This window comes from Diprion similis, chromosome 1 (genome assembly GCF_021155765.1).
Source record: "Diprion similis isolate iyDipSimi1 chromosome 1, iyDipSimi1.1, whole genome shotgun sequence".
NCBI lineage: Eukaryota > Metazoa > Arthropoda > Insecta > Hymenoptera > Diprionidae > Diprion > Diprion similis.
In genome coordinates, this window is record NC_060105.1 from 3,255,846 (window position 1) to 3,269,387 (window position 13,542).

Genomic DNA, 13,542 nt, shown 5'->3' on the forward strand with positions numbered 1-13,542 from the left:
AATATTAATTAAAACGGTGCAGCCACGTAGATTGGCAATAAATTTTTATAGCAGTAAATCTGGCGTAAAATTGCAGATAAAACCATGAGAGACATGTCGACGAAGCAAACGTGAGGCCAATTTGACGGAAACGAAACGACTTTGATGAGCGCAATGATTAACGTGGGCGGGATATCGCAGCTGTTACTTTGTACAAATCCAACGCCTACAGTGTATCACAGTTGTAGTTAAAGTTTACGAGAGTGTAACGACATGAAAGAAATCGGCCGGCAAGCGGTTGGCCATTAAAATCAGCTCGTGAGATTTTTCTCCAAATTTAGCGATCGTTTTAGCCCGCCCACAACGACGCGACGTAGGGTTTGAAGTAGGACGGTGCAGGCATAGACGAGGGCCGTCTGGGCGATGGCCGTCAGCGTGACGAGCACGTGTGCCCGTCGCCGTCTGTCACTAAGACAGACCTCGGTTCACCAGTCAAACTTTGGTAAAGTGAGCTTTTGCGCAATGGGAGCAAGCGGCCGCTGTTCGTTCTCCGTCATTCCGGCGAGATGTTTTCTCTTTGCCCGATGATTGCCGGCTTTGTGCCGACGCGAGCGCGCTCCGGCTCGAAAGCCGCATTTGTATAATAATAGTTGAGTGCTGATTCACATCTGATCAAAACCGCACCGAGTAAATATAGAATTTTTTTTCTTGACGTGTTACAGGTGCGGCGTAGCGTCGACAGCGGCGAGCAGCACGGAACAGGAAGGAGAGATAACCGTCGCGTTGTCATCAGCGCCTCCTCGACCCATCATCAAGAGAGTCCGTCATCCCCGGAATTATCTGGCTAATTATCACGGAGAGGACGAAGCTTTGCTATTATTTATCGCCGGGAAACGGTAGTAACGTGGTTCTAGTGCGGCCAAGAGTAGCATCTACGCCCCTCGGTAAGTCTCGGTGTGGTGGCGTGACCAAGTTTGATAGTTTCGTTATTTTCTCTCACCCCCGGATTTGGAATTGTTAAAAAATCCAGCCCCCGCCCCACAACCGTGCCCCAAAACCCCCGGTGACGCTGGAAAAAAGTAAAAAGTGATATAGAAAGAAGTGCGTGCGATTTTCTGATATTGTTGTTTGTTTTATTTCTATTTGGTTTTTTTTTTATTCTTTTCTAAAGAAGAAAACTCAGTGTTGTATCGTCGCCGTTCCTGATAAGTGTGAATAAAACCTGTACAAGTATATTGAAAAATACGAGAATCAGTGAAGTGTGCGCGAAATCCTCATTGTAGGAAAGTAAAGTGGAATATCGAGTGAACGAAAGAAGGAAACGCAGCTTTAGAGCGGTGATCGAGGTGCGAGTGAAAAGGTGTGGATTTGCGGTGATAGTGGTAGCATGAGTTCGTACTTTGCCAATCAGTTCGTTACTGACCTTCGCAATGGCGGGGTCGAGCACCCCCATCAGCACCAGCAGCACTACGGGGCTGCCGTCCAGGTGCCCCAGCAGACCCAGGGAATGCAGCAGCAGCCTCAGCAGGCCGCCGACCCCTGTGACCCGAGCCTCCTCAGGCAGGGTGTTCCGGGTCACCACTACGGGGCGACGGCGGGACAGCAGGGCATGCCGTACCCCAGGTTTCCGCCCTACGACCGAATGGACATTCGCAACGCGGCCTACTACCAGCAGCAGCAGGAGCACGCGGGGATGGACGGCATGGCCGGTTACAGGTCGTCGTCGCCGAGCTCGGCGATGGGTGGGCACATGGGGCACACGCCAACGCCGAACGGACATCCGTCGACGCCGATCGTCTACGCGAGCTGCAAGCTCCAGGCGGCCGCCGTCGACCATCAGGGCGGCGTCCTCGACGGACCCGATAGCCCCGACCCCCTTGTCGAGTCGCAAATGCACCATCAGATGCACCCCCAGCATCCCCACATGCAGGCGCAGCAACCTCCGATCCAGCAACATCAGCAGCACATGCAGCAGCAGCAGCACATGATGTACCAACAACAGCAGCAGGCTGCTCCTCAGCAGCAACAGGCCGCCATGCACCCCCAGCAACAGCAGCAGCCTCCCCCCCAGCATCAGGGCGTCGTCACGTCGCCCATCGGACAGCAGCAGCAAGGAGCACCACAGGGCACCGCAGGTGCCAACCTTCCCAGTCCGCTCTATCCCTGGATGAGGAGTCAGTTTGGTAAGCGTTTTGTTCGTATACTAGATGACTAGACTTCCACCTTCCACCTTCGAGATATTTCAGGGCTCCGGATACTCGTCATCGAGACTCACGATTGCACGGCTCAAACGCGTTTTCTAGATCCTCTTTAGGCCGTTGGATCCATGGTACCGCGTCGTCGTTTCTTTTTCGAAAGTCTTAAACACTCTGCACGTTTTCTCCAAATTATTTCCAGGTAGCTCCGAGGTTCTGACAATCGCTGCGGCGGGATACCTGCAGCCCGGTTCGAAAGAACCGGCCGGCCGTGCCGCAACCGTGCGTAAAACTAGACCAGATTGTATATCAACTGTTGCGAACAGATATTGCCGGCCCGAGAGCGCGTTGCATTGCCGCGGCACAATGCCTCCACTTTTCTAGACACGTCGCAGCGATCCGGGTTATTTATTACCCTGACCTTTTAGCCCGTCAGTTTCAACGCGCGCGGTACCAGCCCCATAAAAGTCTTTTTCCCCGCTTAGCTTCCTCGAGTATACTCGCCTTATGCTTACACACCTCTTCAGACTGGAAGCTCGTGCACCTAGACTCCAAGACTCTTGTCAATCCAGTTTTACGCCATCGTCGAATGGCCTGAACGTCGACTATCCAATTACCAAAACCTCACGTGACTTCTCCCCATCAAAATCACTTCTTGTTTTTTTCACCTCTTGATCCTCGAATTCTGCCAACTGATGCAGGCGTTGGTTTTTAGGAGTTTCGAAGGCTTTCAAGACTGCATTTTGGAAACCGGGCCTACTGCGGAGAAAACTAGGGCAACTCAAGGCCCAAGAGTGCGCGCAACAAGGGGAGGATTTATGACGGTTTTAACGAAGTGATAATAGGCCAGGTCGTAACTTACGTCTGGGTCGGTATACCGACCTTTGAGGCAGCCAGGTATTGGATGCTTAACTGTACAGGTTGTAGGGGCGTCCGAGCCCCCGCTGACTTTGCTCTTATTTCGTCACCACCCCTGGACCCCCTATGGCCCAGCATATTGCCCAACTCCCAAGAAATATACCTCGAGGTATTACCCAACCTCGGTTCTCAATCTGCATGAAGGTCGGTCCGGAGGTGCCGAGTTACGCGAGCATTACGCTTTGCTCAGTCGTAAGTCACCGGGCTTTGCTATAACGCGGTTCATTCGCTCTCCGCGAAATTCTTCGTGATTTCTTGCCTCTTGCGAAATTTTTTCTCCACATTGAATTCCATGATAACATAACGTTTGGGTTTTTCCAAGAGGAGAAAGAATATTGAACGTAAAAGATATCGAATTCGCGGAATAGTACCTAATCAGTGCAATCGAGACCTCGAGTTACCAGTGCAAATAGAGACGAAAGGTGCTGAATCCAATTACTATCCGTCGAATGACCTTCCGCGATAAAATCCAGGCTCTCGGTAAGTCTTCCATGAGTTCTCTGCGTTTTCGAAATTTCATTCGAAGGATACCTTGTGCAGGTACCGTCCCGCGGTGAAGCAGGGTAACCTCGTCGCCTGATTGGCCGATAAGCAGGTCTACCGTTCCTCATGTATGATGACGCGAATGCAACGACGGCAGGAAGAGAGTCCCCGAAGCTTCTCACAGATGTCGGCACATGGACCCTGCTTGGCTTCATCTCGCACGTCGTTTCCCCCCTTTTCAATCCGTTTTATACCCGACTTGAATTACCGTCGCCTTTTGTAAAAAGTATGTAGCAACTTGTTCGCTATTTGTAACAAATTAAAATCCTGAGCCTCCCGTCGTGCTCATAAATAAATCGATGAATTATGCATCGTCCCGTCGTTCCGCTGCAGATTCAATGTGATCTAGGGGTTCAATCCTGCACGTTTGTAAAAACTGATTCGAAAAAACGTTAAGAATTTCGTCGTTGCCTTCCTTTCTGCCGAGGGAAAAAAGTTTAGATAAGAAAAAGGTACGTGACGTCTAGAGATTAATCGCAGAATTCTCCAGGCGTCTCATTCCACGTATGGTTGAGTTAATTTCCGCAGAATTTATTCAGAAATACTTTTTTCTTTGCGGGTGAAATTTTTGGAAAATTTCTTTTACATCCTCGTTACGACTTCTAGCGATGTACGAATCCTTGTATAGTTTCTGCTCGCGTTATCGTACGCTGTCCTCGGGTACTCGTGACGAATACGTCGCTCTGTTCCTTTTTGTGAACGAACGGACCTCGTGTTTTACGAGCTCGCATCAATTAGCCTGTCTAAGCCGCAAATTGAAACGGTAAAATACAATATTAGACGCGATATGTCAAGAGGAAAGAGGCCGCGGTATCGTTTGTATTCGAGTTTTGAACGTGTGAAGAATCCCGGTCAACTTCCGCCGACACGAAGAAGGCCTCGATTTCCTTTGTCTTCAAAGAGACGGTGTGCAGGTTGTCGGAAATTATGACAGCAGCTTCCGCTCTGCCTTCTGAAGATCTATCATAAGGATCGCGGAGATTCTTTTTATAGGATCAATCCAAATCTCATCGTCCTCGGCCGGTAGCCGACCTGAAAAGGTGACGTTGATTTTACTCGACCGGTTCTTTTCTTCCGCGAGCGGCTCCGTTGCCTCTGCAAAAGTGCAGAAAGAAAGGGCGAACGATATTGTTGACACAAGGTCCAAGGGACGATTTATGATTTGATATCCCCTCATGAATATTTTATACCCTGGTCACGTTATTCATGTGTAGATCGGCGGCGGGTACGCGCGGGGTAATTCGTTTATTTCTGATTCAGTGCTCGGTAAGAAAGCTCTGGTAGTGCGACGGGTGACGTGACAAAAACATTTCGCACGCGCGGTTTGATCGTCCTGGCCGCTTGCGCTGAATTCGTTGAGAGTTTTGCTGACGACGGTGAACCGCGGGTGAACTGGCAGTGATTTACTCGCCAGTGTACCGGAGGCGCACATTTTTCTCATCGGTAGATGCCCGTCGCTCGTCCCTCTTCGTTCGAAAATAAAAAGACGAAGAAGACGAAGGAGAAAAACCGTCATGGATGTTCTCGTTAATAGGAGTTTTCTTTTAATTATAATTTGGTCGGCATTTCTCCTCGGTTGAACCGGAACGATGGTGGCGGCTTTGGAATTCAAAAGGGGGCTGGAGCATGGTAGGAGGGAACGGAGCGAAGAAAATGAAGCTAGTCCCGAGGAGAGCTAGGCGTTTGGGGAACAGCCGAGGGGGGAGTAGCCGAGGGATGACGATGACGGATGATCCTACGGGAAGACGCGCGGCTAGGCTCTCGTCGGTTTCGTGTACGGCGGCCATGCCGCATATAGTATCAGCCGCAGGACCCGTGACGCGCCTAGCCGACTCGGGAAGACGAAGACGACGCCTGCACGAGTTTCGGGGTGAGATTAGACGGCTGGCCCACGACTCGGTGGAGCCGCTTTTCGCTCATTATCTCAAAACGCCGCAGCAACGCTCCAGGCTCCGACTGGAGTCTGTCTGCGGGATTTCGGCGTCCGTCTGTCCGCCGTGCTGCAGACGTTCAGGGCAAAAACGCGAGGCTCCCTTCTCGCCTCCCCGCGGCCCCTTTTAACCCCTTTGAATACGTTATCCCCCGGGCCCGCGGCCCGCGGCCAGGCGGGGCAGTATAATTCCCTTTTAGTTGTGACGCGGGGTTGCTTGGCAATCCCCCTCCGTCTACGGTTGGTACACCTCGCCACTATTTAACCGACAGGGAGAATTTTCTTACTCTCTCTGTCTCTCTTCTTTCTCGTTCTCCGTTGGTTTTTACTCTCCAAACTTACAGCTTCCGGACACACAACGCGATGCACGGATTCGTGTTGCGTTCTTACCTCATGAGGTATACAGAAACGGACACGACTACCACTGATAGCTGGTCTTCACTCTGCTTCATAATTACCACAGTGTACGATCCTGATAGTCAGATGTCACGACCTCTTGACCACTCCTTGAACTTTCACGGTAATTCGTAATTATGAGGTCATTTTTTTCCCTACGAATATATATTTCCCCAATGCTTATAATTGCGCGAGGGAATTCATTCGACGGTTCTTGGACGTGTAAAATTCACTATATAAGGTATTCACACGAGCTGCAAAAGTTTACCCAATAATTCTTGGGCACTTTAAGATTTATTCGGAGGATATGAAGTGGGGAAAAAGTGCCCGTAAGCCGTGAGGCGACGGTGGAAGCTTGCAGGCTTTTGCGCATGAATAGTTGGTCCCGGTCTTGAATCGTTGTCTCGCTTCTTTTGGCGCGCTTCCGAAGAAGTCGAGGATCTGGTCCAAGGTTCGGGCTGTAAAGTGGATTTGGTGTTGACTCTGAGGAAATTGAAATCGTGGTTAGACAAGTCGCAGATAGTTGAGAACGGGACACGCCGTTCCCTCGTCGAGGTGAGATAACGCCAACGGACCTCGGGAACACGGAGATCGAGTTCTAGTATCTAATCGCGAAGGTCAGGCGCCGATTCCCAAGCCCGCGCGTATGCAAGCCTGCATGGTTTAATTGGACCCAGAGTCTGGTGCAGACCGCGCCTTATTAGCCGGTTACAACATCCGGCTAGCTGTTAATCTGAAAAGTCCTGGCGTGTCCTGCGGCGGCTTGAAAGACCAGTTGGGTCCGGTGCAGCAGGTTCGGTGCAGCAGCGCCAGAAGATATCGGGGGGCGAGAGGAACGCCGAGTGTACGTTGGCCTATAATAAGCAAGGGGGCCCGGTCGGTCCGGTGTCGGTATCACGGACGAAGCTCCGGCCGTGTGGACGGAACGCACACGCACCAAGTTGCGGCATGTTGCGTCGGTTCGGTTCACGCTGCGCGAGCTCGAGCGAAGGCAGCAGCTCCAAGGCAGACCCATAAATCTCGCGGGCATACTCCGAGGGACATTTGATCCTTGCGTAACCCAACGCCGTTAATTTATCGCTACGCGCGTTTAAAGTCAAACCTCGGCGGTGCGGCCGCTCCGCAACGGCGCCGCGGAGGAACCCGGGATCCAATGACAACGCGGTTCGGTTAAGCTATCCGGAGTCGCTTGGCCGCGAAGGAATGGACGGATCGACGGACGCGCGAAAGCTCGCCAAAACCGTGACACGTCGCTGCGGAATTCCGCAGGGTTTTACTACATTCTTTCTCTCCGCGTGCGGAGGATCGGCGGGATCGGTATGCTGTTAATTTGAGAGCCGGCCCGAGGGGCGATGGGGCAGGGCATGTTCGTCGACCGGGATCAGACCGTCCTTCGCTTCGCGGGGCTTCGTCTCTTCTCTCTTTCTTCGTCTCTCTCGCTTCTTCTCTCGCGAGTTTGGATCCTTATCCGGGGGATCTCGCGGTCTCTCTCGGCCGCGAAACCTCGATCCGTCTTCATCGGCCGACAGCACGACGGGCGGCGTTTGCCTCGAATGCTCGCCGCTCCTTCCTCCTCCTCCTCCATCTCCTCCTCTTCTAATTTCTTCTCCCTCGTTCTTGTCCTCCCCTTTATCGTCCTACTCGTCTAGTCACCTTGGAACACTCCCCGCCCTTCATCCCCGACACACGAACCTCCGACTCTCTTAGATTATACATGGCCATAGATAGTTCCAGAAGTTTGAACCACTCTGGAATTAGTTCCATAGCCACGAAGTTGTGAAAAGCACCCGCATATTTTTTTACGGACTGTGAAAACCGATCGTCCTTCGAAATCATGTAGAACCAATTTCACCTTTGTGTTTCTGCTTTGGAATTATTTCAGAGAGGAAACGGGGCAGGCAAACGTATACGCGATACCAAACATTGGAGCTCGAGAAGGAGTTCCACTTCAATCGGTACCTCACGAGGCGGCGACGCATCGAGATCGCGCACGCCCTCTGCCTTACCGAGAGGCAGATAAAAATCTGGTTCCAAAACAGAAGAATGAAGTGGAAGAAGGAGAACAAGACGAAGGGTGAGCCAGGTTCGGGCGACGGGGACACGGACATCTCGCCGCAGACGTCGCCGCAGGGTTGAACCCCGGACCCGGGTGAGCTTCCTACAGAGGTCTCTGCATCTCTCAGGGTCGCACCTTGTCTTCAGCACTACCTCCTCCCCGATGACCTCCAAAATGACCCCCACCCCCACCCCCACACACAGCAATGACGCTTATCTTGTCGTGTTAATCAAGTTGCTCGTACCAAAAAATGATGTTGTAGAGAAATGACAGAGTTGTATTTTTCTTTTTTTTTTTTATCCATGTACGTACATACAGACGTGTTTATGTATACGCATAAAAGCATATAGACGCGGACTTTCGCGGCTGAAATCGAAGTCACAAGTCGCAAGCCGATGTAGGAACGTGCAGAGACGTTAAGGAGCTTGTACAGAGTAGAGGAATTGGTCATGCAGGCCGGATGCGGAAGAGTGAATATAAGTACGCTGATAGGGATAGGATACAGATATGTACGATGTACGTATGACGGCGATGCGCAATGCTACGGAAAAACACTGGATCACATGCTAATCAGAACCACGTTAACCTCTATTACGTTTAATTGAATAATTTACTAAAGCCTATATAGATGTAAAGATTATATACCTTTAATACGTAACATAATGAAACCACGATAAGACGAAGGTGGAGATAATGTGATGGGAAAAAAGGACAAAAACACTCACACACATACACAGACCCAGACACACGCACACAGGCGAAAATTGTAAAATTTAGGAAGCGTTTATTATTATTTATTATTCTCTTGTACACGTCGGATATATTGCGTTATATATATGTATATACGACGTTGCAGCGAGTAGGATTTAATAGCGTAACAGTAGAAAACACGGTTGTATCCCCTGTAACTTATGTCTTTATTATGTAGCGGTATATATGATACATATATAGGCGCGGCTTAGAATTTAGATTGTTTATATGGCTCGGCGAGGGTGGGAAATACACGCGACGTGCCAAGTACGATTTTTTTTTCTTCGAAAAACGAGAGAATGAAAATTAAAACGATATTAAATTCACGTCACAGGCAAATAGTATCTACAATATTAACGTATGTGAAGAAAAAAAAACGAATTTTGTACAAAAGAAACAAAAATCTGTCAAAAGAACTCTGCTAAAATTTATTCTAAAAAGAAAAAAAAAGCACGAGGAAAATAGATGTTGAAAAAAAAAAAAAAAAAAAAAAAACCTCAAATCAAACGTCTCGAAAATCGGACGAACTTATTTAATTATTGTACAGTAATTTTAACGAGACTTATGTTACATTATTTAATACGGTAGTACAACGTACGCGCGGAAGCTGCAGTTTTGTCATAATGCTCTGTAATCGAGAAAATCAAAACCCCGGTGCAACGGTGATAAATTTGCTTCATCCCCAGCCCTTAAATGGTAGAAGTTCGTTCATTGTTACGAGCACGTTGAACCTGTCTTCACCTTCCACTTACGATCAGAAAAGAGACCAAAAAAATTAAAATAAAAAAAAATAACCAGACTCAAAGTGTATGATTCAAGCATCAAAGCAGTTTGCAAACTGCTGAAGTTCGAACTTTTACGGGGTGTGTAGAATAGCGGGAACCATGATAAATCGACTCATCTTTCCTTCCCAACTTCATCGCGAGGTCAGTCCTTTGAGTGTACCTTCAGCATAAACGAGAATTGCTGCAACCCGATTTTGATACCTTCATGTTACACCGAAAGACGTTTGCTCGGCCGCATCTGTACGGTTTAATTCTACTGTTACTATACGCTACTACAACTACTCTTAAAACAACAACTACTACTACTATTCTTACATCTACTACTACTACTACTACTACTACTACTATTACTACTACTACTACCTAATTGATTCTGATATTACTAGAAGTGTAGCCAACTTATGCGTTATACCCAGTATTTCGCAGACCGTGTGAACACGATATTCATGGGTTGATCTCGAACGTGAGTTTATATAGTGAGTTTAAACGGTAGGTGTGTATAGGATGTATATATATATACACGGATATATAATATAACACGCGCATAATAACAGCCGCAGTGTTCTGTACATATTGAATGAAAGGAATTTGAGATTATTCGTTTTAAAACTATTTAATACGAGAAGAACGATAATTAATTTACGGTGAAAAAAGAAATTTTCTGTATAATTAAGTATTACGGTTAAGTACCTTTACCTTATATTATATACATTACCCTATTTAAAAAAAAAAACAAACAAACAAAAAACAAAAGAAAGAAAGGTAGAAGAAAACTTATTGAATTCACCCTGCTCCGCGGAAGCGAGGCCAAGTTACCAGTGAAATAGCATGTAGCATAAGAATTATTATTGCATTATTATACGATTTTCAAATACAGTGCAGTGCAGTGATCGGCCCACGCCGGAATCGGTATTATTCGTTCATTTTGACGAACCGATAAACTCAAATTTCAAAACTTCTGAAGTTTGTCATTTAAAAGAAAAAAACAATAATAGTAATAATAATAATAATAATTTAACCTTCGAATACTTTCACGATATAAATTACGTCCACTGCGTTGAAGCGCCGCACTTTTGACTGTGCAGAGAGAAAAAAAAAAAAATACCTTTAATTTGAAATCGGCAGTCCTAAACTCGAATCTTTTTAAACCTCATATCACAAGCGATTGAATATTCAATTTGTTTCCTCTGAATCAGCCTAAATTTCCGGTCGTTTGACGCGTTGCAAAGAATTTTGTGCTGTGCTGTAAAATTATTAGATTCACGCCTAGTTTATTATCACAACGTACGATTATTATTATCATTATCATTATTATTATTACTAAACTTTAATAATGATCATCCGTCATTATATATTATTCTTATTATATTATAAATTATACATAGTGAATACTTACACATATAGAGACTATTTCTATTTAAACGAAAATTACCGAAATACGTACGAGACAAACTGCGGGATGCATCTCCGGTTTGTGTACTTAAAGAATATATGAAAATAAAAATTTAGGAATATATGTTTATACGTATAAATAAATGATAATGAAATTTGAAGAACAAAAGCAAAACAAAAAAAAAAAAAAGAAGAAAGAAAGAAAGAAAAACAATTTCTATGTATATAATATGTATACATGAAAAAACACGAGACGCCCGAAGCTTTTGCTGCAGTATTTTACTGCAGTACGCAAGCGCGAAACCGATATACGTAATTTGGTCCAGCTCGTTAATCGATCGTTTGTCGATCTTGACCAGCCTTTATTCCTTCAGAGATTTATTTATGTAATTTCCATTTTTTAAGTATTATATCTATACCTATACCCTTAACGATATACGTAAAGTAAAAATACTATAAAATCCGCAACGAAAATTTAAATCCTTGGCAATCGTTCTGCGAACTTATAAGCGATGATATAATCGGAGATTTTCAGCTGCCGGCGATGAGTATGCGGAATTTTTCCACCATTTTTTAAACAAGGCACTTTTCTTATTGCAAAAACCGCAAATTCATGAACTTTGACGTGGTGAAATTTGCATGCCTGTCATCAAGACTGCAGGTTTTCCATTCGTCGCTAAAATCTTTTATTCAACTATCGTCGCGTATATAGTTACAGGCACTTTGTCGCTCGAGAAATACGTCGGTATACGTAAACTCGCGTTATCTTGATTCGCGTGAATGAAAATGAGAAGGAAAAACAGAAAGAAGAGAGTATCGTGGAAAAATTTGCAACTCTTCAACGCGGCTATACTGAGAAACTCAAGTCAGCGTACTTTACCAAGGCTATGCAGTATTTAGTACGGCTTTAGTGCACGGAGAACGATTGTCAGTTATAAACATATAAACCGATATGTACGTAAAATAAAAAAAAATTAACAACAAAAAAAAGTATGAAAAGTGAAAAAGAATCTAAAGAAAAAAAAAACGATGATAATTTTTATTAGAACTACACGTGAAAATAATAAATGCAAAAATTATATATTTTAACTGTACCCGTACATATAATCTATTTACAGTCGCGGAATGAATTGATAAATAAATCGAATCACGCAATTATATAAATATATATATATATATATATATATACAAGTAATTGAATCCCGTGAATGTAACATAGCGAGCTAAAGAAAATTCGTACGAGGTGTATATGGGTCTACATTAGGATATATTGTAATATTTAAGCGTTAGGGATAGAGTATAAGCTCTAAATTGAACTTAAAAAGGAAAATTTTCGATTAAGGATAAAATTAAGGTGTAAGGAAACAAAAGAGCGTCGTCTGCCACGGACAGGGGGTGTTTAAGGCGTACTTTTTTTTTAATCGATTTCGAAAATCGTGATATCACGGTGGACACTCGCGAGTCGGTCGTTGAGAAGCTTCAACCGCGGTCAAGGCTTCTTTACTTTGCGAAACAAGTTCAGGGATGCATTCAAAGTACAAGAACATATATTGAGTGGAAATTAAATTGCATAAAATAATAAAACGCGGTTTAAGTTTCAAAATTTCAGGGTTCGCGAAGATGTACATAATTTAATAATAATCCGATCACGCGATCAATTCGCGAACCGTTATCGGAAACGCGATCGACTTACGGCGATGATCCGTGGTTATCACGTCTTAGAAATCGGTTTTCGATTAACTTCTCCCATGAAAATTCATCTTCGAATTAAAATTATAATTTTCACTCTCGGATATTTATCTACCAAGTTCTTTATCATGTTTCTTCACAATATTAAGAGTCTTGAATATTTGAACCACTCGTGATTGCGCAAATGGGAATATTTTCTTTTTTACTTTTTTTTTTTATTTTTCCAAATTCTAGAATAATAACGCCTCCCTGTCCCGGTACGCACGGCGTTAAAGAGTTCCTCTGCTCCTGTTGCCGCTCTCCCAGCAGGTGCCGATAGTTATGCATACCTTACTCATGGCACACAGATCCACACACACACACACACACACACACACACGCAAACACACGCGAGTGGCTGAGTAAATAAATTATATCTTACTCAGTTACTTTGGTATAAAGATCCATGCATACGCACATACATACATCTACGTATAAATAAACTATCCGTTTACTTTTACTTACCTATACTTAATGTTTACCATCCTGGTGTCAGCTGAATGCCAACCTGCATCTTTTTATAACTCGAAGTTGAATATATACATGCATGTGTATGCATATGTACAAATGACTAAGGGCACTTTGTGTATACTCTGTTGACGGTGAGGCCACGGTGGATGTAACGGTTTACAGAGCGATTATTTATTTAAAAACAATAAGACAGGGAGGAGGAAAAAATTTCATCTATATACCTGCATCATGGTCCAATCTCGGTTTATTTATTTATTTTTTTCTGATTATTTATTCTATTTTTTATTTCACTTCGTTTTACGAAATATATTATAACTATACATTGCTTTTGAAGCTATATTATACATAATAACGAGAGAATTGCTGGGAGTGGAATAAAAGTTTTCACCTGGTCTCACC

At 45.1% G+C, this 13,542-nt stretch overlaps 1 protein-coding gene across 1 annotated transcript; it reads left to right on the plus strand.

Moving 5' to 3' along the window:
* Positions 1 to 1,163: 1,163 nt before the first annotated feature.
* On the plus strand, positions 1,164 to 8,298 carry LOC124409793 (homeotic protein antennapedia-like). Its single transcript, XM_046887671.1, has 2 exons — positions 1,164 to 2,162; positions 7,844 to 8,298. The coding sequence occupies exons 1-2, from the start codon at positions 1,367 to 1,369 to the stop codon at positions 8,095 to 8,097; spliced, it is 1,050 nt and encodes a 349-aa protein (XP_046743627.1). The 5' UTR covers positions 1,164 to 1,366; the 3' UTR covers positions 8,098 to 8,298.
* The last annotated feature ends 5,244 nt before the right edge of the window (positions 8,299 to 13,542 follow it).